The sequence below is a fragment of the Protopterus annectens genome, chromosome 4.part1 (assembly GCF_019279795.1).
Source record: "Protopterus annectens isolate FY-2018-M chromosome 4.part1, PAN1.0, whole genome shotgun sequence".
Classification (NCBI taxonomy): domain Eukaryota; kingdom Metazoa; phylum Chordata; order Ceratodontiformes; family Protopteridae; genus Protopterus; species Protopterus annectens.
The window spans coordinates 115,945,652-115,971,860 of NC_056734.1; the positions used below are offsets into that span (position 1 = coordinate 115,945,652).

The 26,209-nt window shown below is 40.8% G+C and overlaps 1 protein-coding gene across 2 annotated transcripts in view; it reads left to right on the forward strand.

Moving 5' to 3' along the window:
* DZIP1L (DAZ interacting zinc finger protein 1 like) overlaps positions 1-26,209 on the forward strand; it is a 1,070,134-nt gene that overhangs the window by 383,373 nt on the left and 660,552 nt on the right. For both annotated transcript variants that reach the window (XM_044070018.1, XM_044070019.1), the window contains exon 5: positions 15,565-15,726. In XM_044070018.1, coding sequence (XP_043925953.1) covers positions 15,565-15,726 — 162 coding nt within the window. The remainder of the gene's footprint in view (positions 1-15,564; positions 15,727-26,209) is intronic.

Below are 26,209 nucleotides of genomic sequence, written 5' to 3' on the forward strand. Positions count from 1 at the left end.
AGTCTAGAAGATTTAGGATTTTTGCTTATAAGTGTTTGCATAAGTATTTTCATATGCCAAGCAGACTCCACAAAGACTTTTTTCTCAGGTAGATGGCAAAGGTTAGAGGTATGATGAAGAAGGAGGTAATTGGGAACATATTTTTTAGGTTTTTAATGAATTGAAAGACTTGAAAAATTCCCTACAGACTGCTCTGTTAGAAATACTAGGTGAACAAATTGGTTTAACTAAGGAAATTTTTTGAGCTATGGTACAGGATCTGAATTGCCTAGACATAGTAAGGCTTTGCTGAGTTTAATTCCTATGGCTGCCAAAAAAGTAATTGCTAGAAAATGGAACTCAGTCTAAGCCACCAGTATTAGGAGTAGTGAATACAGTAACAGAGATAAAATAACTGGTAGTGGGATCTTTAGAAAAGGGTAGGAGCAAATTACATAGGAAAGTTGTTGGAACAATGCATGCAGAATAATGTTTTGGAGGAGGAATGAAAACAAAATTCACACTTAGCCCCACATTTAAAATACCCCTGATTACATACAACAGAACGCTGGTTTTCTATATAAAATGCAGTTTGTCATGAAATATTTTACACAAATACTAATAAGAACACAATTGTTTTGCTTACTATTACTTTTTACTTTTTGTGTCCTTCTAAACATTGATAACATAATGTGGGGTATTTGCTTTGCAGTCCACCCACAAGTTTAACAGAGTAAATGAAAGTCTTGCTAAGTCATATTTCATAGTTGTGATTGATGTTTTATAATCGGACATTTATTCACTAATTTCACTGTTGCTTGTCTTAGGCCTGTTCATCTCCATCTCCCAATACCAGAGTCTGGTTCAAGTCCAAGATATTCCTATTCTTCTAGCTAGTTTTTTCATGTATCTTGAGCATTTTCCTTTGGAACATTGGAAAAGTTTTCACTCAGAGTCTCAGTATGAGCTTTATTATCTGAAGAATTAGAAGAAAGTCCTCTTCTGTTTGATGACCCACATTTTGTTGCATAAACATTTGTATTTCTGCATTAGCTTGTTCTGCATCAAAAAATGTATTTGATCTTCCAGGAAAAAAAATATTCTGAAGACAGCTGAATCCAGCAGCTTGAGTCTCTCACCTGACTCTCAAACAATTGCCTGAGTGTTGGGTTAAATATACTTCTCTTCTGCCTGAAATAATCATTTTCCAAAAGCACTCTGCTTTCTTCAGGTTTGTAATACTTTTCCCTTCTGCCACAGTTTTGTCAGGATCAACTCGTTTATGATGATAGAACCTACAAAGCAGTCAGGTTTTAAGAAATGCGACTCTTGTTGCCAAAAAGTGTTCCTTATGGACGGGCACACGAGTTGTGTTTGTTGTTTAGGTGCGGTCCATCTTCAGGACTCGTGCTCTGTTTGCCATGCCTTTAGTGTATGGGTTTTGCAGGAGAGGTGCAACAGACTGATTTTGAGAGGATTATTAAAACCTCAGGTTGAGGTTGCATTGGGTACTCAGCCTTCCAAAAAATCTGATGACAAACGGGTATCTTCATCGGTCTTCGGATCCTTCAGAGCGGATTGTTGGCTCCGAAGAGTCCTTTTCTCCAGCGGCTCCATCTGTGGCTTTGGAGCCATCCTGGACTCAAAAGAGATCGAGATCTCCTTCTTTGGACCTGGTGAGATCTGTGCTTCAGTCTCCACTTTTGCAGTCAGTGGCAGGTAGTCACCGGTCCTTGGCCCACTCCTCTCGATCATCCAGGAGTTTATTGGATGATGATGTGGAGAGAGTGGTGAAGAGGCTGCTCAAGACACGGGTATTTGCTCAATTGTTGTTGGGGCCAGCGCAGAAGGAAGTGGCACCATCGTCTGATCCAGTCCCTGTCTCTGTTCCTCCTCCGACTGCGTCCAGCTCAGAGCCGGAGTGCATGGAAGTAGTAGTGGTGGAACCGTCGGTTCCGACAACCCTTGTCTTGTTTGTTCCAACATTCGCTCTGACCTCCTAGACAGTCCACTCTGTCGAGATGTCTGGGTGCCGAGACTCTCTCATCAGCTCCGAGGGGGCAAGTGGCATCGGACCCTTGTCCGACACCTCTCTCCCTCTCTGAGTCTTGACGCAGGTGAATTCGGCTCCCACATATACTGTGGAGCCATTGCCTTCGGTGCAGAGGAGGTCTCCAGGCTCCTCTGAGCTGGAGCCTCCCTCCATTCCGGATCGTGCCACCTTCAAGGTGATGAGTGTGCTGTCCACCGAGATGGTCCCACCCTCAGTTCCATTGCCTCCGTCCCCATCGATACCAGTGTCTGCCTTGGATCCTTCTCGCTGTCCCAAGCGTAGGGAACCGATGTGCCTGGACGCCCACAGTGCGACCCCTCTTCTTCCGAGACCTTCCCTGAGCATGCCTCAGAAGAGATTCGCAAGGAAGAAAAAAATATAAGAGGAAACATGTGGACTCCCCTGAGTCCATCACCTGTGACACGGACTTGGAGGACTCGAAAGGGTCCCCACGGTCCCCCTCTGAAAATGTCTCGTTCTCAGACATCCTGGAGATCCTTAGGCAGAGTGGAAACTGGAAGTCTCTTACCCCTTCTGAAGATGAGTCCATGTACCTGGACGCATTTGTTTCCTGACCTTCCACCTCCTAGGTGTCTCTGCCATTCGACCCACTTTTGTCTGTAGTGAGTCAAAACACATTTCACAAGTCTTCCAGCTCTTTAAGGAGATCCCTCTGGAGATGCCCTCCAGGATCCTTCAGCTGAGGGAGCGGCATCCAAGTCAGCTAACCAGCTAGCTACCCTAACCTCCATTGTCAACTCCTCCATGTGCTTGATTTCTTATGCAGCAGATGAAGCGAGTAGGGCTGCAGGCACAGGAGTGGCTCTTTGCAGACATTCCTTGATGGGCCTTTGTCAATTTGCGGAGCCCTTCAAGTCCTCCTTTATGAACGCCCCCTTTGACGGCTTGGCCTTGTTCAGGCCGCAAGTTCGCGAGACTATTACCAGGAGTGAATGAGATGGCAAAACTCTCTCTGCCGTAGGAGTCCATTTTTCCACTCCATCCTGGCCTTATCACAAAGGGTAAAAGAGTGGCAAAATGTGGTTCTGTATATCCCAGGGAGCTTTGCCAGACGCTCATGGAGATAATTCCCCCAGAAACAGAGGGGGAAATAATAATGGGAGACGCCGACTTCGTGCTGGGGGGGGGGTCCGCAACAGGGCAACAGGGATACGCTCTCTGCCAGGCCCTTTTAGAATCCCTGAAGGATTGCCCAGCTGCCCACCTCTGGAGGCAGTCGGGGGCAGAATATCACTGTACCCAAGAGCCTGGCAAGATGTAACAGAAGATGAGTGGGTACGGTGCATAATATCCAGGGGTTACAAAATTCCCTTCTCCCAAGCACCCCCAAGAAGTCAAAAATCATCAATCCCAGATGTTCCACCCAATCTTCGGGATCAGGCAGCCATAGAAGTAAAAACTTTGCTACAAAAAAGAGCAATTCATAAGTCCCCACAGACCAGATAGAATCTGGAACTTACTCAAGGTTCTTTTTAGTTCCAAAGAAGACGGGACTGGAGACCTATCATGGATCTCAGCAAGTTTAACAGTTCAGTAAAGAAGACCAAGTTCTGGATGGTGACACACCAGTCCATTCTACCCTTTCTGGGTCAGGACGATTGGATGTGCTCTATCAATCTCCAGGATGCGATCTACCATATAAAAATGGACAGGTGGTCCAGGAGACATTTACGCTTCTGGCTGGGAGCTAGCCATTACCAGTTCAGAGCTCTGCCCTTTGGTCTCACCACAGCCCCCAAGGTGTTCACCAAATGCAATGCAGTAGTGACACCTCACCTGAGACGTTTGGGATTCCAGGTGTTTCCTTATCTAGACGACTGGCTCCTCACTGCCACCACCGAGCATCATCTCTTAAGGGCCAGGAACCACACGATTCACACTAGTGCAAGCCTAGGAATCACAATATAAAGTATGAAAAACCTGCCTTGTTGCTCTCTCAGTGCATTACTTTCATAGGCGCCCAACTAAATACAAGAGACATGATAGCCAAGCTCCCACAAGAAGGGGTGCTTGCCATTCGAGGTCAGGTCTGTCTCCTCTTGTCAAAGTCAAAGGTTCAGGCTCAGTTTGTCCTAAAGTTCTTAAGTTTGAGGGCGGCTGCCATTACTGTAGTTCCATTAGCCCATTACCATAATGAGGATTCTGCAATGGCTCCTCTTCACTCAGTGGTCGTATCAGGACTTACCAGTGTCACACATGATCTTAATCACGGATACTTGCAAGAAAGATCTACAGTGGTGGCTCCACTTTCCCCTAGTCAGTCTAGGCAGACCCTTTGTAGCCCCTCATCCAGTAGCCACAGTTACCACGGACGCTTCCCAAATAGGGTGGGGGGGGGGGCATTATCTGGGACAGACAGTCCAAGGAACTTGGCAACCTCACGAGTACCATTTACACCTCAGTGTCGTGGAGATGAGTGGTGTTATTAACGTTGCAAGCACTTCACAACTCTCTCCCCTTGGGCTGTATAGCAATTCAGATGGACAACATGTCAGTTGTGTTGTACAGCAACAAACAGGGTGGAACCAGATCTTAGCCCTTATGTCGGGAGACCCTTCGAGTATGGCAGTGGGCGATCTCCTCGCAGCGTTTTTCTGATTACAACGCACATTCTGGGAAAGTCCAGCATGATAGCGGACAAGCTCAGCAGGGCAATTCTCATCCCCACGAGTGGTCTCTGAAACAAGATGTGGCGGATATGATCTTCCGCAGATGGGGCCAGCCACGGTGCAATCTTTTTGCCTCTCACCTAAACAACAAATGTAGCAGCTACTTTGCCCTAGTTCCCCCACCGGGACAGTCACCCAGTGATGCACTGGTCCATGATTGGCCCCCGGGATTCTTTACTCTTTTTTCCCCCTTTCCTTTAATTCCAAAAGTTCTTCAGAAAGCAAAGTTGCTGAGTCGCAAGCTGATCCTCATTGCCGTGTACTGGCCTCGTCAGATATGGTTCCCATTCCTTTGGTATTACCTGAGAGAGGAGCCTTGGATTCTGGACCTGGTTCCGGACCTCCTGACACATCAGTCGAGCGCTCTTCATCCTTCCATTCAAACTCCCAAGCTGACGGCTTGGTTTCTCAACTTCCGATCCTAGCCAGGCTCCCTGATATCTCACCCATGGTTCAACATATTTTAGTCTCTTCCCATAAACCAACTACTAGGAAACTTTACGCTAGTAAATGGAAGGGGTTCTCCTCCTGGGCCGAGCAAAAAGACATTGATCCCTTTACAGCTCCAATTGCAAAAATCTTGGGACTTCCTGGCAGAAATCTTCGAAAAAGGAGCAGCAGCTGCTACGATTTGTGTTCAACTGGCTGCTATTTCTAATTTTCATGTGGGCCTTCTAGGTTCTAATGCCATGTCCCATAAGTTATGTAAGGCCTTTTTGAAAGGTGCTACACTATTAAGACCTCCTACCCGAGAACTTCTCCATCCTTGGGATTTAAACTTAGTTTTCGCTGCTCTGATCCTTCCTCCCTTTGAACCAGCCGCTTCTTGTCCTCTAAAATTTTTATCATGGAAGACCATCTTCCTGATTGCTGTTACATCAGCAAGGCGGGTTTCCGAGTTACAGGCACTTTCCTTCCACCCGCCTTATATGATCTTTCACAAGGACAGAGTTTCTCTTAGAACTAATCCTTTCTTTTTACCAGAAGTCTGCTCAGAGTATAATTTGAATCAATCAATTGAGCTTCCTGTTTTCTTTCCAAGTTATGGCAACAAAGCAGAGTACAAATTACATCAGTTGGATGTCCACAGGCAGTTACGATTTTATCTTCAAAGGACCAAGGACATCAGAAAATCAGATCAGCTGTTTGTATCCTTCTTTCAGAGTAAGCAAGGCTCTCACCAGTTTCCAAAGTGAGTCTCTCAAAATGACTGTGCAATACTATTACTTATGCTTATGAGTCTTGGAATGTGTCAGTCCCGGGAAAAGTGAGGGGACATTCCACTAGGTCCTTGGCTACCTCCATAGCCTTTCAAGCTAAGCTTCCTTTAGATACTATTTGTGGGGCAGCAAGACGGGCGACTCCCCATACCTTCATTACTCATTACAAAGTGGACATGGCCTCTCAGAACAGGGCATCCTTTGGTTCCACGGTTCTGAAGTCTCTTTTCTAGTGAGCCACCCAGGATTTAGGTGCTGGGGACGCTGTCCCAACCAGAAAGAAGGAAGGCGAGATTGACAACATAACAAAGAAGTTACGTTCTTATCATAATGTTCCATGTTTGTTGTCCTTTATCTCGCCTTCGTTCTTGTGTCCCTCCCTCCTTCCCCCATCCTTGATGATTGAGAGGAATTTTCCTTTTTTTGACTGATCTGGCAGAGTTTCCATTGCTTTTCAGCCTTTGGTATACTCCTTGTCACCATGGTTGTCCTGTTGTTGTCAGTACAAGGAGGCTTTATTGTTTAGTTACCTCTTTTATTGGGTATTTCATATTTTTCCTATCTAGTGGTTAGTTACAAATGAGATCTGGGTAGCTACCTCCAGTAAGGACTCTTCAAACTTTAGAAGTGGCCGAGATCGACTCCGAATCCAACCAGAAAGAAAGAAGGCGAGATAAAGGACAACAAACATGCAACGTTATGTTAAGAAAATAACTTTTTTTTTTAAACAGCCTTTTGTTATTTGCGTTGATATAATCCTTCAGTTTTTCATTTATTTTAATCATTTCAGATTACATTTGATTTATGGTTTTCCTCTAAATTACTGGAAGCAATCTCTTCTACCAAAGCTGAAACTTGGACTCCCTTTTGCTGAACAGCTGCAGGATTCTTCCCAGTCAGTGTTTTCTCTTCACCTTTTCTAGTTGATTTTTTTTTCAGGTTCTCTAAATTTCTTCTTTGCTGGCATCTGGGCAATGTACTTACTAGCCAGTAACAGAATTTTACTCAAGCTGGCAGAATTACTAGCTCTTATTTCTCACTTTCTTTTTTCACACTGGGGTAGCTGAAATTAAGCTGTTGATCAGTGTGTGGCGATCATGAAACTTCAGATACCTCCTTTCTTAATACATTTCAGTTTATACTCCCAAATAAAATAAAATGTTTGTTAATGACACTTGTAAACAATTTGGCAGCCAAAAAATGAAATGTTATATAAACATAAGGGTAAATTACATTCATTCTTTGCCTTCTAAATATTTGGATCACAGCCAGTTTGTTTGCTTCATCTTTCAACATTTAGACAGAAAGTGTTTTGTTGTCTTCCCTAGTCTTCTCTTTTAAATCCTTTTGCTTTCAGCTTCATGGTCTATATTCCTCACTTTGTAAAGGCCCAATTTGTTTAATGCCGTAACCCATTCCTCTACTTTTCATTCCTATTTTTTTCTGTTAGTCTGTTTCTGATTTGTAAAGGTAGAAGGGCATCCTTCTTTCATACTTTTATCACAGTTTTTTTGTTTTGGTCCTGTTACCTAGGTGACAGCCTCATTCCGTATGAATATCTGCCAAACATTGGCAAAACTCCTAACTTCCCCTTTGTACTAGATTTTTTGAATGCGCATCGTGTGTGTAAATTTAATCACAACATACTTTTTAAAACACATTTGGTGCAGTAGGGCATGGTGTTTTTCAGTTTAAATGGATTATGGACTGACTGCCATGTCTGATTTGAAATCTCAGTTTTCAGAAGTAGCTTTTCAGTACTGAAATTATGAATTTAAAGGTGGGATCTAGTGAACCAAGTTATGTAAGGAAATAGACTTGCCACATAAGTCACTCCATTTTTTCAATCATATATGTTCTGAAACAGTGGCTTTTGGAATACTTAAAGCAGTTTCATTCATACAAAAAGCATACTACATGATCTGTGTTTACTTACATATACGTACATTTTTTGATGTGAGTTTATGTATGTCATAGTTCACAGCACAGGCATTTTAAACTTCACTTGCAGCTCACAGGTAGAGCTCACCACCATCATAAAACAGCTTATTTATTTATTTATTTTACATTTGTTAACCAGGAGAGTCCAGCTGGATACAAGTCCATTTTCAGTGGAGGCCCAGGGAGAAAAGTTCCATAGCAATTGAACTGTAGTAGCCTACGAAGGCAAAACCAGTGTAGTGCATGGAGAGTGATGATTACGTTCTGGTACCTGGAAAAAGACAAATCAGTTAACTCTCTAGTGCAAGACTCTATCTTAACACATGTTAAGCATCCCTGCTTTAGTTGTTAAGACAGTGTATTGTGCTATGCAGTTAAAAATGTCAGTGGCAGAGTAAAAATAGGATTTGATTTTGCCTGCTGTCTGTGCCAGTGATATGTCCCTGAGTTTTCTAACACAACAGAATCTCTTACGTCTTTCTAACAGTGCTCACAGAGTGCTTTACAACTTTGAAAGCCAGCAAAACATTTAGCAATTTTTTTTCCTGTAACCAGTAATACATGGAGTAAATAAAGTTCCATGCACTACAAAGAATTATGATTGGGTTTCAAGTTATGACCTTTATTATGTGTTGTTGGCATGCTGAGAGAAACCTCTTGAGCTTCACTCCCGAAGTGAATTTCTTGGCATCCATGTCTTGAACATATATAAGCTGATTTGATCAACTCAGTCATAGTCCTGTATGTACTGCATGGAGCATTGTAATTGGGCTACAGTATTGGGGAAAAAAGATAAACTTAATAGCGTCTTTAATGTGAGACCCAATCATTACAGCTCTTAGGGGGTTGTGTAGCAATTGATGTCCTTCTATGTCACTGTTGCAGTTCTCTTCTCCTTAGGGATCTCCTGCCAAGGATAGCCCAACACCCGGACAGCATACCAAAGTCTTTAGATATTGTGTGTGCTGTATGTCACGTGTATGCTCCTCATACAGGTCATGAGGCATAAAGGTGACATACAGAAGCAGTTATCCAGAACTTCTTCAGAGTATGATGAAGGGTCCTTGTCTTACTCTTCCCACATGCTTTCTCTCTTGGCTTATAGCTCTGAAGAAGAGGAGTCCATTAATCCTGGGTTTCCTTTAGAGGAGTTGTCTTTTCGGGGCAAATTGGCCAGAATGATGGGATACTTTAAGTGGGATTCTTCTCACGTGTCCGATATCAAGAAAAGATATGAGTTGCTTCAGGTGGACACTCGTAAAACCTTCTGCAGTATCTTCTGTGTTTTCTGCTTAAACACCTTTATAGCTGCCTCTAAGACTCCTGGTTTTCAGCCCCCTACTCCAAAGAAACCTGACAGATTCTGCAAGGGTGAGATTGTCAGTTCCTATTTACTTGTTATTCTGCTGGCCCTGTTGTGGTGTCACTCTCGTCTGACAAGCCTTCTAACTTTGCCTTCTTACAAACCTCTGTCTTCAGATAAGGATAGTTGGGCAATACAGAGAATTGGAAAGAAGGTCTATACTACTTCTACTTTGGCTTCAGAGCCATCAGTTACTAGACCTACATAACCAGTTATGATCTGGTCTTGATTGCCCAGGCTTGCCAGGTTATTTCTGACCTCCCTGATACTGAAGGAAAGTCTTCTGCTTGATCTGTTTTGAGTTCTACCTCAAAGGTGGCTCACCACTCATATCAGGTGCAGCTATGATGCTGCTGATGCCTCTTCCAAAGCTGCAGCCTTTGGATCTTTCATGAGGTGTTACTCTTGGCTTCGTCTGCAGTCATTACCTGAAGACATTAAAACCAAATTACTGAACGCTCCTTTGGATAATAAAAATCTCTTTGGGACAGCTGGTGCTGATATGTGTAAGTCTCTTCAAGAAAAAGGTATAGCTTTGCATGACCTTAAACATTTTGTGTCACCTATCCCTATGTTCCGGAGGAACTATACTACTAGGTCTGCTTTTGTTTGTAGGCAGCCTCATCAGGTCACTAAATGCAGGAAGGGTGGTAGGCAAGCTTCTCCTACTAAGTCTTTTTGGGCTCCTGTGACACAGAAGCCTCATTTTGCCCCCTCCCAACCCTTGGCATCCACATTCCTATTCATCTTGGTTTCTGAAAGTTTTTGCATTTCTGTCTTTCTTCCTCTAATTTTCAATTCTCTGCTTTGTCTTTTGGCCTCTATACTGTCCCAAGAATATTCACAAAATGTCCAGCTTCTGTGATTGCCTTTTGCAGGCTCCAAGGCATTCAGATTTTTTTCTTATTTAGATGACCTGTTGGTTTAGGCACCTTCTCCCTGTTGCAGGCTCTGGAATTCACCATATGTCTCTTTCAAAGTCTGTCCCTGTCAACTTCCAAAAGTCTGTCCTGACACACTCTCAGGATCATGTGTATCTGAGCTGTAGGATTCAGACAGTGCCAGTGCTGGCCTTTCTTCTACCTCCAAAGGTTTTGTCCTTGACAAGCTTTCTTCCAGTCTCCTCTTCCTCTACCTGCTATTCCAGCCAGTGTCCTTGTTCAGGCCCTAGGATTCATGGCCTCTTCTATTCCAGTGCTCCGTCTTGCCAGACTGCATATCCAGAAGCTTCAGTGGTACCTCACATCAGTTTGGCTTCAACATTGCCACGCTTTGGATTTCAGAGTACCGTTCTTTCCTTGTCTCAAATAGTAATTTGAATGATGGATTCAACAACTTGCCCATCAACCAAGGCCTGCCCTTTCAGCCTCCGGTTCCTTTTCAAGAACTGTTCACCGATGCCTCAGACATGGGTTAGGGGACTTCCTGTGATCACCTGAAAGTTCAAGGTCTCTGACATCTCCCATCAGAAGTCAGACTATACCAAAGTCAAAGAGATGAGAGCTCTAATTCTGGCCCTTCAGGCTTTTCACACGTTGTCTCCAGGTATCCTGAAGGTTTACACAGTACCATAATAATGTGGTATGTCAACAAAAGAGGGGGAGAGGGGTTGGGTGGGCACAGTCTTAACCTTTTTTGCAGGCTGGCTCTTCAGGCGTGGGATATGGCTATTATCAGCTGACTCTTCAGGCAGTATATATTCCTTCAGAGCACATTCTAATGGCAGACTCCTTGAGCAGGTCCAAAACACAGGCTCACAAATGGATGCTTCACAGAGTTGTGTTTCTGGACATAGTCCATCAATTGGGTATTTCTCAGGTAGATCTTTTTACCTCTCCTCTGAACAGACAGCTCTCTTTCTTCTGTTCCGGAGTATCAGGCCAACTGGCATTGAAGACAGATGCCCTTTCTTTTCTTTGGAAGGGGATGTTTCTCTATGCCTTCCCTCCCCTTGCCATACTTCCTAGGAGTCCTGCAGACTTCTGCAGGACTCAAACAAAATCTCGCTAGTGACTCCCTTTTGGCCAGGACAGCACTGGTTCCACCTCTTAATGCATCTGGCCATGAGCAGTCGGTACAGGTTACTTCACTGGTTGGATCTCCTCACATAGGACAAGGGTTCACTCATCCCATCTTCACTTGTCCACTCTTCAACTGACACTATGGGTGATAGTGTTATGATCCCTTTTAGGCACCTCTTTTCTGAGAACATACTCCAGGTTTTACAGGAGGCAAGAAGACCTGCAACCAGAAAGTCTTGTATGTCCAAATGGAAAAAAGAATTCTGTCTGGTGCCATGCGCATAGCTGGGACCCTTTATCAGTGGGGAGTCCCTCTGGTTCTCTCTTATTTGTGTGAGTTACTGTAGTCTGGCTTGGCCTGTCGTTCTGTAATGGCCCATTTGTCAGTTATTTCTGCCTGTCTGCCCTTGAATCCTTCACTGGCTTATCCTTCTGAGGTCAAACAGTTTCTTAAAGGTGTCCTACAGCTTAGGCTTCTAAGGGAGCCTATTCCTCTTCTTTGGGACCTTAATTTTGTTTTGGAAAAATTGACCCAGGCTCCTTTTGAGCCTGCAGTTTCAGCTTCTCTGCAACACTGTACCTAACAGGCTGTCTTGTTGCTTGCTCTTACTTCTGCTTGGAGGGTTTCTGAGCTTCATGCCCTTGTGGCCATTCCTCCTTTTTTTGTTTTTTTTCTCATGGGCAGGATGTCTCTTCATACTAATCCTTCTTTTCTGCCCATGGTTGTTAATGAGTTGTCCTTGAATCTAGCAGTACAACTTCCTTTCTTTTTTCCTTCTCCTCAGCCTGCTAGTGAGAGTGTCCTGCATACGTTGGATTTGTACAGACAGCTTGGGTATTATTTGGATAAAACTATGGCCATTTGACGTCTGGCCAGCTTTTTGTTTGTTTCGTTTCATCCCAGGACATTGGGTTTGGCTTTTTTTTTTTTTTTATGAGCAAACCATCTCCTCCATATCCTCCTGAATGTCTAAGACCATTTCTTTATTATTCTTTTCATGGTAAGTGTCTGTCTACTCCAGTTAGAGCTCATTCTACTAGGGCTGTTGCCTCTTCTGGTGCTTTCTTCAAGGCTTTGGACACCAGTTCCATCCTTGAAGCTGCTACTTGGTCTTCAGTGCATACCTTTGCTAAGCATTATAAACTGGATATGGTTTCTAAGGCTCCTTCCAGCCTTCCACCTCCCATTCCTTTTCATGAGCTTTTGTATTGTCCCTAAGGTGAAGAATACTGTAACAGTGATGCAGGAGGACATAGTATAGTTGTGTAAACTCTTAATATAACAGTAGCTGTCCTTCTCTTCACTGTTGAAGTATTTTGTCTCTCCCTGTATCCCCCTTTTTCTTTTGGGATTTGATTTGGTTACCCTCCTGGCTGAGGGGGCCCCACTTTTCCATCTGCATTTTCTCCTTCTGGATGTGCATAACCTCCTTTGGAGACTATTCTGTACTGGAGCAGTTCATTTCTGGGTAATTGTGTCCAGATGTCACTTATATGTCCTGTACGAGGAGCATACGAGTAACATATGGTGCATACAAGATCTAAAGACTTTGGTATACTGGCTGGACATTGGGCTATCCTTGTCAGGAGATCCCTAAGATGAAGAATACTGTAACAGTGAAAAGAAGGACATGTGCTGCTATGGTAAGATTTAACCCAGCTGTACTTTACACTCCCAGCACTGTGATGATTGGGCCTTGCAGTATAGACCAACAGCAGGCACTGCCAGCCAGCAAAGAACTGTGGCAGAAAGTAAAACAGTTTTTTCCTGCCTGCTGTCCTTCACAACTATTCCTAAGCTTGTCTCATATTTTTGCTTTGTCCCTCATATTATTTTTTATTTGCAGTTAAACTACTGAAGATTACCACTAGTCAAAACTGCCAAAATTCTAGTTTCATATATATTATTGTTCAGAAAATGACATAGTAATGCAAAAACTTTTCTATTAACTTTTTAAGTGACTAAGAGGCGTATTTCTGTAACTAGTATAACATAGAATATATAAAGCTACATGGAGTGCAAAAAGTTATGATCTGATCTGCAATCATAACCCTTTATTATGTGTTTTTGGTATGGGTAGCTAGATTCACTCTTGAATTTTGGTCTTGAAGTGAATTTCGTGGGACCCATGTCTCAAACACTTAATAATCTGGATATGATCGGAGACCTGATCATTATCCTTTATATTATTACATCTGGTTCTGCAAGCTCAGCAACTCAGTTTTTTCTAAATATTTGTTTCAAATACCATGCAGTATAACACTCAACTCTGCAGTTAGACTTACTGCTGACTTTTATTTATTATTTTGTGGCATTTGAAACAGCAAGATCCTCTGTGAAATGACTTGTTGAAGTAAAATGTTCATTGTTACCACCCATGTTACTTCAGGCAAAGTTTAAAATCTGCAAAGAAGAGGTGTAGAAGAAAAGGATTATCTGCGTGTATACTTTCAGTGATTTTGGATGACTTACATTGTCAGCTGTCATTTGCCAGTATCACCTGTATGACAACAGCCCATAAAACAAAACAAAGCCTTGGCATTAAAGCTGACAGTTTTGCATTACAAGCAAAATACTAAAGTTGCAGCAGTCATCAAGCAAGAAATTGACAGTTCAGCAGTATTTTTTTTCGTAGCACTGCAGAAACTCAAGACAAAGTCAAGATTTAGTTGGATCAGTAGCGTCTTAAAATCTGAACTCTTAAAGAGAATGCTAGAACATTGGTCCAAAGGAAATGACCTGCAATCTGGTGGGCCTGAATAAAGGAAAAAAGGCAAAAATGCAGTATTCTTTTATCAAAGATGCTTCCCCTCAAATATTTCAAGTTAATTTTTCCTACCACCTCTGACATGCAAGCCTTCCAAAAGTGTCAAGCCCTGCCCTGTCAGGTGTTTTAAAGTTCTTAATTATGCTGATGGAAAACTTTTGAGACCAGTAGAGGATTTAAGATTGTTCAAGATAACAGATTATTTAGTATGTATTCTGCCTACTCCAGGTAAAGCTTTTGCTGAAGTATGTTAGCTGACCTTTAAGAACAGGAACCTGAGACTGAAATTTCTTGCACCCTGTGTCTGCTACAGAAGTAGAAGTAGTTGCTGAGCTGAAATTCCAGAAGTAGCATATTTATCAGCAAGTGCTGAAGTTTTTCTTTACTGTGAGTGAGCTAATTCTGGTAAGGAAGAGAGGGAATGTCAAAGGGATTTCCACTTTCTTCATTAACTACATGCATGATGCCATAGTGTTCTGTGCTCTTGTCTTTTGGTTGGAGAGTCTGGGGGTTATTGACAGTCTGTGAATGGTGTATTCATGGAGTTTGCAGGTTCTGTTAGCATCTGCTTAGTTTTTTTTTCCAGTACTTATTTTTCCTACTTCATCTCAAAGAACCACAGCTTTTGCTGTTTAGTTGTTGTAGTAGATTGTCCCTGGGTTTACATTCTACTTCAGTCTTCCTGTAAAGGAGTCTTTGCTGTAGTTGGACTAACTTGATTAAGAAAGTTAATATGATAAACATGTTATAACTGGCTTGGCCCTCTGGTGCAGTGACAGTCCCTTCAACTGTATTGGTGGTTACCCATGTTAACAAATGAACCTGGGTCATTAAATGGGTCATCTGGTTGGTATAGGATGGTGTTCTCTTCTTACCTGGAGGGGGTGATGTTTGCAGAGTGTACTGCTGATATAACTACTATTAAGTCAGGGACAATTTGTGTTAGAGATGCTGGAGCATGTAGAACAGTGTCGGTTTTTCTTGTGCATCATTGGGCTTTGGATTACCTGAAGTACAGAACATGTCTGATCACATGCAAGCAGATAGTTTATTCAGGCCACTATGTAGGGAATCCTTCTCCTTTATCCTTGTAAAGCATCAGTTAAGGGCTTACAGGCTGTAATTTCTGACAAACTAGGGTATTCAAATCATACTGAGTTCCTCGCAGTACTGAGACCAGAGCGACTGTTAGGCCTGAGGCTGTACAGGGTCTGAATGGATTTTGTGTTCAGTGAAATTAAAATGTAGTTTGGCAAATATTTTTAAATAAAAGTCATTCCTTATCTGTGCAGTACTACTGGATTTGTCATGGTCACATGGAGTGCTCTAAACAGTATAAAGACATGCCATACTGTGTAATGTTATGTGCTTAGGTTCCCATGTTAAGCCTTTTTGGGCTATAGATACCATGTGGTATTCCTTCTGTTGCTTTCTTTATGAAACTTCCCAGTAAAAGAAATATTTATTGGGTATATTTCTGTCTTTCTTAATGACAATCTCTCTTTTTTATTTTATTTTATTTGCATAAGGAAGCAGAAGAAGCTCGCCGAAAGGAAGAACAGGTAAAACTGGAGTTTGAACGTTGGAAAGAAGAAGAGCGGAAGAAGTTCTACGCTGAAATGGATAACCTGAGACAGATGTTTCTGCAAGAATTTAAAGACTTGTCCAATCAGAACTCTTCTATTGAGGCAGTAAGTACATTTTTAATTGCTTTTGTAACTTTATAGTGCTACTAAAAAGTGGCCGTGTCAGGTAGAGCTGATGTCGGATGCTGCATCATGTAATGTGGACAAATGATTGATTCTCTAGGGTGTTTAGAAGGCTTAGATGGTCAAACTGGCAGAAGCAAAGAGAAGATTGCTCATCTGTTATTAGATTCTCTGCCCTCTTCTTCTTGTTGGGTCAGCACTGGTGGATCATTTGTAATCTGACATATTTTATTTTAATCATTCTTTATGTCCCCTCACTAGCTTGACTATCTAGCCTTCTCTGTGTTGCCCCAGTTTATGTATATGTGCATTCATTCATTCTTTATGCCCCCTCAGCAGCTTGACTATCTAGCCTTCTCTGTGGTGCCCCAGTTTGTTTATACATTTGATAGGTCAGCAAGCTAGACTTTATGGCCCTTTTCAGCAATGACCTGGATGAAAAGCAGGGCATATGTATAACTGATGGCATGCAATATAAGCAACGTATAAATAGTTCTGTTTAAACTTTGATATAAATCAGTATTGGATACACCTTAACCAGAACTGCAAAACATGAAAAAAATTGCTGTACCGGCAGAATACATAGTTTCGTAGTTTCAACTGCAAACGTTCTTCGTTGATCTTAATTAGGCATTGCAGAATTTTCCAAGTCCATAGTCATATTTATTTCCCCCCATATAATCGTCCAAGCATTTTAGAATATTGACATTGAGCAAGAATTTCTGGCATAAAAAGGTACATCATTCTTCAGCTTAGGAATCCTTTGAGTTATAAACATGTCTCTTGTCTTTGTTCATTGTTTTTTTTTTATTGTATATTTATGGCCATGGTCCTGTATGCTAGGATATTCTACAAATTTTATTAAACCAGTTACTTGCCTAAGATCAGAATTGTTCCATGTAATGTAGGCTAAACAGAATTTTCCCGATTACTTTCCTATGAAATGCTGAAAAGATCCAAATACTTCAGTCTCTCAGGTTCACTTATTTATTTTGTTTATTATTTTTGTAAAACTTTTGTGATATTTCTAAATTTCCTATGTCAGTAATAGATTACAGAGAAAGATATTATGGGTCTGATCATAGTTCTAAATAAAGTCTTTAATACCACATGATGTTTAATTTCCAATATGCCCAATAGTAGGCCAGACTGTTTTATTGCCTTAGTCTGTATGACTTGCATGTGGTACTTAAAATTTATGTTTTTACCAGTAACTATACCAAGATCCTTAACTTGATTTATTTCCAAAACCATGTTATCCATCCGTATATTATCCCATGTATAATTATCAAAGGATAATACCTTACATTTTTTACGATTAAACTATATCCCAACTTTTAGTCCAATTTTCAGTTTTGGCTAAATAATTATTTAAATGTTGTACATTCTCCTGATAATGTATTTTAGCCTGTGCCTTAAATCATTTGCATGTTTAGTAGGCCACAATTTAAATGAAGTAGGCACGTTCATAGGTAGGTACAAGGCTAGCTGTCCTTGCAGGCCACTTTAAGCCTGGGCAGTTTCCCTTTTTGTGCTCAATTTAAGCTGTCTCATTTGTTTAGGGATTGGGATTACCCATCCCATGGCTTGAAATTATATATTACCCCCAATGAGAATAACTGGGAATCCTACCAAAGATAATTTGTGGAGACCCATGCATGGGATAAAGTATTTAGGAGCTGTCTGTGTCCATTAGTAATATAGGGGGCAGGCGTGGATTTTCTAACTACAAACACTGTTGACAAGATTGTCAATATGCCGACCAGGTGCACAAACATGCTGGATCTGTTCCGTAGTAATATTGGAGAGTGCTGCACACCCCCTAGTGTAGTGTCCTCTCTGTTAAGGTCAGACTACAAAATAGTATCCTTTGAAGTAAAAATAAAACCCAGAATTCTAGCTAACCCTGAAATGTTCAGCAATACTCTAAGGCTAACTTTCTGTTATTAAATGATAACCTGGCAAAGTTTCAAGCTCCCATAAACCCTAAGAACACTGTTGTCTGTGCATAACTGTTCACAGAAACCCTATACACACGTTAATAGCTGCATAGAGGCAGCTGTACCCACCAGGAAAACACACAGGACTAACTCAAAAAAACAAACCACCCTGGTGGAATCACATCATCAGTAGGCTGTGCAACAGAAGAAAGAAAATCATGGCAAAAATTAGGATGTGTAGCATCCAGCAGGATCAAAATATGCTCTTTGAACTAAACACACAACTCAGAGGACAAACAAAGTCTACCAGAGCCAAATATCAGGTAAATTTCATCTCCCACGCAGAGGACAGCCACAAGGCATTCTTTAGTTATGTCTGCAACCTCATAGGCAATACACAGTTGTGTGCAGAGCTTATTCTTAAAAAAGCCACCTGTACTGAACCAGAATATAAAGCAAACCTACTGGGAGACCAATTTAATGCTAAATTTACCCCTCCCAAAACCTCTCCGCAGGAAATATCAAGTAAAACATCCCCCTACTATCAATAGCGAGCAGGTCTTCAATGCTGTCTCTAAGGCCAAGAACACTGCATCAATGGGCCCAGACAATATCCTTGGATGCCTTCTAAAGAGCATGAAATGTGACCTATCAGGCCCTGTGGAATATCTGTTTAACTATAACCTCCAAAAGATTAATCTGTTCCGGAGCAAAAATAATATTAAAAATATCTGCAAAAGCGATATTAAATAAAGTAGTCCCCAACACCGAGCCTGTGGTAGTCCTCTTAACTTTATCCAAGTCGGCTGAAATCTGCGCAGTGCTACCCATCATTTGCTGTTAAACAACCAGTCATATTGTGTAAGTGTATACATTGATGGCCTTCAGTCTGTTTGAAATCTGATCATGTCTTAACTGATCAAAAGTTTTAGACATGTCTAGGTGATCACTACATGTGTTTGACTCATATCTTTTAATTTAGATATTTTTCATAGAAGTTTATTTGCCCAATAATGGTATATCTCCCTTTGATAAATCCATATTGATTATCATCCAGACTTAAGTTGTACATACCTTCATCTTCTAGCTGTTTAAGTATATGTCTCTCAAAGCATTTTGCAATAGTTGAAGTCAATTAATCAGTTGAAAGCTGGAAATTTGATTTTTGTTCCTCCATTGAATATGGGGTCTCTAAGATATTTTTTCTAGTCTCTCTGCACATATTCATGGTATAATATTGCTATTGTAAATTTTTATTAATGATTGACTATTACTATCCATAATGTAACTAATGTGGCCTAATCATCCATCTGGATATTTTATTAATCTGCATGTATTTACTTAAACTTAGCACCTCTTGCTCATGTGAAATTATAAAAAAGTCACAATGTGTACATTTGTTTTATCATTGGTTTATAAATGGTTTTAACAGTAGAGCTTAATCCTGCAAAGTATTCTTTGAATGCTTTAACCATGTCCCTTTTTAAGTTACTAAATTTTCACCAGAAAAGACGTGACCTGATAATTCTTACTGTCTTTTTTGGTATTCAAGTATTTATAAAATAAATTTTTGTTATCCATATTGTAACTAGGTTATTTTCATGTACTCTTTTGTTATATTCAAGTGTGTTCTGAAGTTTAGTTAGTTAATTTAATTTCTATTTGTTATATTAAGTTTTATGTTTTCTAAATTTAATAAGCAATCATTTTTTCTTTGTCAGAAGCTATTTGTTATAATTATTCAACAGGGGGTTGGGCAGTATGTCCCTTTGTTTTGTTTATTATAGTATTAACATGGATGTCAAATAGATTGTGTAATTGCAACCACTCATACTGTGTGGAAATATCAAAATTATTTATACCATTTGCCAATTCTGTTTTCAAAATTTCAAAGTTCATTTGTTTCACATCATACATTGCCACATACTCATTTTTAATTTATTTAAATATATTAGTATTAAATATAATACTATCATGGTCTGAAGTACCACGTGGGTAAACTATATCAAGATTTACTACTGGCCCTCCTTTATTTACTAACCAAATATCTAATGCATTCTGGAATGTAGTAGGTGTATTTATTTTTGAGTAAAATTACATCCAGTTAAGATATCCAAAAAATGGAAGGCCATATGATTGTTACAGTAATGTTATTTCAATTAATTTCAGCATAGTTAAAATCTCCTAAAATTATACCTGATATCATCCATAAGAGCTTCTAAATTTTTTGTAAAATCTTGTAACTCTTCTATATTCATATTTGGACTTCTGTATGCAGCAATTAATCTACAATCCTTAGTTTTAACTACATTTTTCAATGTAACCCACATAGTTAGGTATACCTAATTTACAAAGATTACTGGAATTGCTAAATATATTAGTGCAGTTCTTTTGCAAGTCTTGAGCTTGACTAATGCACAGGATGAATTAATATGTGAAAGTGTACCATTATGAGAAGATAATGAAAACTATAGATCTTTAAATAAGAGAGAGAATAAGGTTGAGAAACAGTAGCTGTATTTCCTTACATAAGCAATTACATGGTAATTTGCATAGGATAGACTTTATTTTGAGGAATATCAGAGGTGGGTGTGGCAGACATTACAGAAGTAGAAGGAATTATCGACAGACTTCATGAGTTGAACACCAAGTTAGCGAAAATAGAGGAGAGAAGATAAAACACAGATGTCAGAAAGTCTTATATGGCCAGGTTTATTGTGGTTTGAAAGTCAGAGAAAGAAATAGATGTTCATGAAGAAATGACTGTTCCTATCAGGATAAAACAGGGGTCAGAATTTATCAAGACTGGAAACTTCCGGTTTGATGCCATGCTGAGTAGTACCAGGTTTGCACTGTCCCTAGAAATAAAATACAGAGATATCAAAAATATTGGCATTTTTTTTTCTCAGATGATTTTTATTTTGATGAAATAACACAATAATTTAATACGTTCATAACATTCAATAACTATTTACAGTATTTACATTCAGCCTGACAAAAAGGATTCCGATAAAAACATTTGAAGGTAAATAATAAGTTAATATATAAACTATAATAGTTAGGAAGAGTTTGGTTCCATCTGTAGAGTATCAGTCAAGTTCAAAACTTTCCTCCATGGACTATTAACCATTGGCTTAAGAAAAGTTCTTAACTCTTTAGTTCTTTTCTACATTAGTATGCATTTCTTCAGTGATAATAGGAATTCCTCCATTGTTGGTGCTACATTAGAGTTCCATCTTCTAGTTATACATTTTCTGGCTATTGCTAACATTGTCCACAACAAATACAGGTCATCTTTCTTCATGTTATTACTATTAACAATAACAATATTCAATAAAATTAAAGACTTTGTCAAAACAAATATATCAGTATAGATAGCTTGAAGAAATTTGTTAATCTCATTCCAATATGGTTTAATGTTAGTACAGTCATAAAAAATATGAGACCCATCAGCATTAGTGGACAGAACTTAACTTGCTGTTTGAAGGGTTCATTTTTGAGAGTTTCTCAGGTGTCAAAAAGGACCAATGTAGAAATTTCCAATGAAAAATCCTCCAGAATTGTGAGTAAGAAGTTAAACTGAAAATAAAATGTTTGTTTTATCTACCATTGATAATGATACTTGAAACCCTTTAGTTAGGTATTGCAGTAAGAATCTTTAGAAGCTGTCTTATAGACAATTAAAGTGTTATATAGATATGATAATTTATTTATTTGTTATTTTTGTGTTTTCCGGGAAAGTCTGACTTGGAACAAAGCCAATTTTCAGCAGAGTCCCAGGAAGAAACACTCCAGATGCATGTCTTTGCAATGTGGGAGGAAACTGGAGCACCCAGAGGAACCCACACGAATGCAGGGAGGACATGCAGACTCCACAAAGAAGGCACCCCATCCGAGAATCGAACTGGAGAACCTCTTGCTGTGGGGCTACAATGCTACCGCTGCACCACTGCACTGTCCAACATCGATATTATTTAGATTCCAAAAATCCAGTTTATAATTTTTGGTACCGTTTTGAAGGTTGAGTTATGTATTATTCTACTCAGATCCTTAGTGTATGCTGTGACACTCTGAAGAACCAACCAGTCATTAGGGGATAGGCCATAGGTTGACAATATACTTTGTGTGTTCAAAGCTTGTTGGTTTTCAATACATTGCAACCAACAAAATAGGTTGTTATTTTCCCATAAACCAAAAATCTCTCTGTGTTTTATCAGGAAAATCCCTTGTAATAGTAAATGGTGTTAAAAATCTGTGCCACAGTTTTATATCTAAATTTGTGTTAATGAATTTTCTAAACACATCAAAATATTGTTTATTAGTGTTACCAAAGCATTCTTTGATAAATAATTTTCATTCATTAGTATAATGGAATGTAACTGTTTGTTTCCAATCGGAAGAGTGTCTAGGATTTATCCAATTCATCACTATTTTAATTATATATGCCGTTATATAAGTTTCAATCTCTGGGAATTTTAACCACCCTTTTTCCCATTTTCTGATATGATGAGAATATGCCACTCTATTTGTTTTGGGGTACCATAGGAATTTAATCAGAGTTGAAGTGATTTCTTTAAGGATTTGCTTTCCTGTTGGAAGTATAAGGGTTTGTTCTATATATAATATTTTAGGTAACAAAACCATTTTTATCAGTTGTAACCTATCATCAAATATTGGCATTTTGTAAATAAATAATGTAAACCCAGGTGACGTAAAGCTGAACTAGCCTGGATATAAAAGACAAAATTAAGAGAGGAGCTGTTGTACATAAAGAGAAGCACAGAAAAATAATATAAAGATTAGACAATATTTCTGTAGTGAAGTGAGTGAGGTAAAGAAAAAGAGGAGTTTTAGTATTAGTTGCTACCCACATAGGAATAGAGGAGGAAGAAAAAAATAAATCGGGTAGATTTGTGATAAGAGGTTACTGTCAGGGAAGAAGGATAACTCTGGCAAATGTATATATGCCCCCCCATATGATTAGAAAGAGCAAGTTAAAGAAATTATTTGTGGAATTATTAGAATTCCAGTAAGGGGTAAGATAATGTCAGGATTAGAACATGGTAACAATGAAGGGAGATGAGAGTGGGATGGCCAAGACAAATGCATATTGTAACAGAAGGAAAACTATTAAATAGCTGTTTGAAAATGTATGGATTTAGTGATACCAAAGAAGTAGAGGGGATGTCAGAATTTTATGTATTACTCTGGTAGATGTAAGAGCTGGTTCATACTGGAATGAATCTGTATTTCAAATTAACAGGAATATGTGGTTGTAGATATGAGAACTCATCCTAGGACTGTGTCAGAACACTCCCCTATAAATATTTATATATATATATGTGGAGTTGAACCCTATTTGGGCAGGTGATAGACAGCTAATTGACCTATTAAGGGAACTGGAGATGCATGGGGGGGGAGCTGGAGAGGGCTTGGGAAGAGCTGAAGGAGAGCTTTAAGAGAAATGTAATGGCACAGGAGGAAAAAAATATATGGGATGAAAATATGAGAAATAATTAAAAATTAAGGAAGAAGAGTTACAGGAAAAGAGAGGAGATAGAACTGACAAAGGGAAAGTATTAAATATTTAGAGAATAAATTATCCAAACATTTGAAAGATTCAGTAGAAAGGAAATGGGTAGCAATAACACAAATGTATTTTAAGAATATGGCTAAACTTCAGAGGCACTTAGCTCAAAGAATGAGATGGCACATGGTGGAAAGAAATGTAAGTAAATTGAGAAACAGGGAGCCTATATAATTAACCAGGAAAAGAATTGAAAAAATATTATGCATTTTATTAAATTATATTCAAAACAGTGTCAAAAGGAAGACTGGAAATTACAATTGGAAAAGGGTTCTGCAAAATACTGAGATTCCTAAAGTAGGGGAGAGGGAGTAAACAAGTGATGAAACCTCTGCCAGAAGGGGAAATATATGAGCAGTTAAGAATTCTTGTAAAAAGAAAATCACCAGGGGTGGTTAGTCTCCCAGTGGAGGTATGAAGTCAAGTTAGGATAGGATTATATCAGTTTGGACCAGAAAGTTTAATAGTATATTAAAAGAAAGAAGGGTCCCAAGATCCTGGAAGAGAGTTGTAGTAAAAGTTCTATTAAAAGAGGGAAAGGACCCAATTAATACAGGTTATTATTGCCGCATCCTGTGTTAAATCATGACTAACAAGTTCCTTTATAGCAGTACTAGCTAAAAGTTTGGCAGGGATTCTACTGGGAATGTAGACCAGTGTGGATTTGTGAAAGCTAGACAAAACATTTGATGATATAATTAAAACAAACATGACACATGAGGTGGCAGAAAGGGCAAATGAAGCAATGTTATTATTAAACCTAGAGTGTGGAAAAGGCATTCAACCTAGTAAACTGGGACCATCTGTAGGAAGTAATGTGTAAAATAGGATGTCTGAAAACTTGTGATGTTAAGTTGTCAAACTCGCCTTCATTCTTGCTGGATGGGTTCGGAGCCGATCCTCGGCTCCGACTCGGCACTTGCTAAGCTCGAGAGCTAATTTTACCAGCTCGAGGCAACCCTATATCCCATGATGCAAGGCGTGACTACCTCAGATCTCGTTTGCCGCTTTGCGAAGAGGTCTCTTTTTACCAGCTCAGGTAAAGTTTTTGGATTTATACAGAGTTAGTCAGAGTATTCCCCTCACCCTTTTTTTTCTAGTCTTCACTATAGTGTTAGCGCTTTGTATTAGATATCCTTTTACCCTATATTCCCTTTCCTTCCTTACATAAGGATAATTTTTCTCCTCTCAGGCCTTAAGCCTCCCTCCCAGTTATTTCCTGTCAGGGAGAGTGTCTGTGTTTTTCAGTTTTTTCTCTGTAGATAACTGTGTGACTGTTGTGTGTCTGGTGTTTTTTTTTGGGCATACTATGTCTAAGGAAGTGAAGGTCTCAGGCTTCAAGAAGTGTGACTCGTGCTGTCAGAAAATGTCTCTGACAGACGGTCACACTTCTTGTATGTACTGCCTGGGGCCTTTACACCTGCAGGACTCCTGTGCTATTTGTCACTCCTTTAGCCAGAGAGTCCTGCAGGAACGTAGAAACAAGCTGATTCTACGTGGCTTGTTGAAGCCAGAGGGTTCTCCGACCAAGACTGGGTCAGTTAAACCCTCTAAGCCACCTAAAGCCCAGGCTGTGGTGCTTAAGCCTTTGGCGGTGGCTCCGACTCCTTCGGAGTCAAGATCAGCTCCGGCTGGAGCTGATCTTTCCACATTGGAGGTAATGGTATCGGCTCCATCTGGCTCCGATACACAAGTACCTATAACTATGTCGGCTCCGGCTGGAGCCGACGCATCTTTAACCAGCATTGGAGCTGATAAGCCTTCGTCTCCATCTGGAACCGAAGGGTCTTCGGCTCCGATGGCTCCGTCCAAGAAGAGATCTCGGTCTCCTTCCCTGCAGTCGATTTGTTCGGCTCCGGGATCTCCTCTACTTTCTGAGCGGAGCCATCGGAGCCGATCTTCAAGGTCTTCCAGGCTATCAGACCATGACTTAGAGAGGGTGGTAAGTAGACTGTTGAAGTCACAGGCACTAGCCCTAATGCTCCATAGCCCGTCTCAACAGATGCCTGCTATTTTTCATCCCCCTGAAATTCCTCCTCCGACTCTCCTTCAGAGTTTGGAGCCGGAGCTTCTCGGAACGGTGACTGTGGGTGCACCAGAGCCGATACTTCCCCTGTCGGCTCCGTCGTCTTCGACTCCGATCTCCTCCATGAGACCTTCCTTGGAGGGATCCGGTCGTCGGATCTCCCTTGTCGGCTCCGAGGGGGCGAGTGGCATCGGACCCTTGTCCGACCCCGCTCTCCCTCTTGGAGCTTCGGCATTGGTGAGCTCGGCACCGACATCAGCCTCGGAGCCTTCTCTTTCGGTGGGACCAGGGATTCCTGTTTCTTCGGAGCGGGAGTCTTCTGGCCTCCCTGGGAGGGGAGCCTTCGAGGTGATGAGGAGTGTTCTAGCCCCGGAGCTGAGTCAACGGTCTGTTCCATTAGCTCCTCCCTCTTCGGTGCCTGTTGATGTCTCTTGCCATTCTCTTGCTCCCGGACCCAGAGATCCATCGCCCCAGGTTTCCCCATTGGGAAGAACTTCCTCTTCCGAGGTTTCTCCTGATCCTGCTGGAGAACCCCCGCGTAAGAGGACGTGCAAGAGGAAGCACACCGACTCCCCTGAGTCTACGACATCAGATACCAACTTAGATGAGTCGGAGGGTTCCCCACGGTCCCCCTCTGAGGATGTCTCCTTTTCAGACATCCTGGAACTCCTTAAGCAGAGGGGGAACTGGCCTTCCATTGACCCCTCTGAGGATGAGTCGGTATACCTGGAGGCCTTTGGATCTCGACCCTCCACCTCCTGGGTGTCTCCGCCTTTCGACCCGCTCATGCAAGTGGTGGCTCGGAAGGCGTGGACAGCCCCGGATTCTGTGGAACCAGTCCCCAGGAGGCCCTCTAAATTCATCACAGCCCCTTCAGACAAACAGTTTCTTACCAAGGATGTCCCGGTTGAT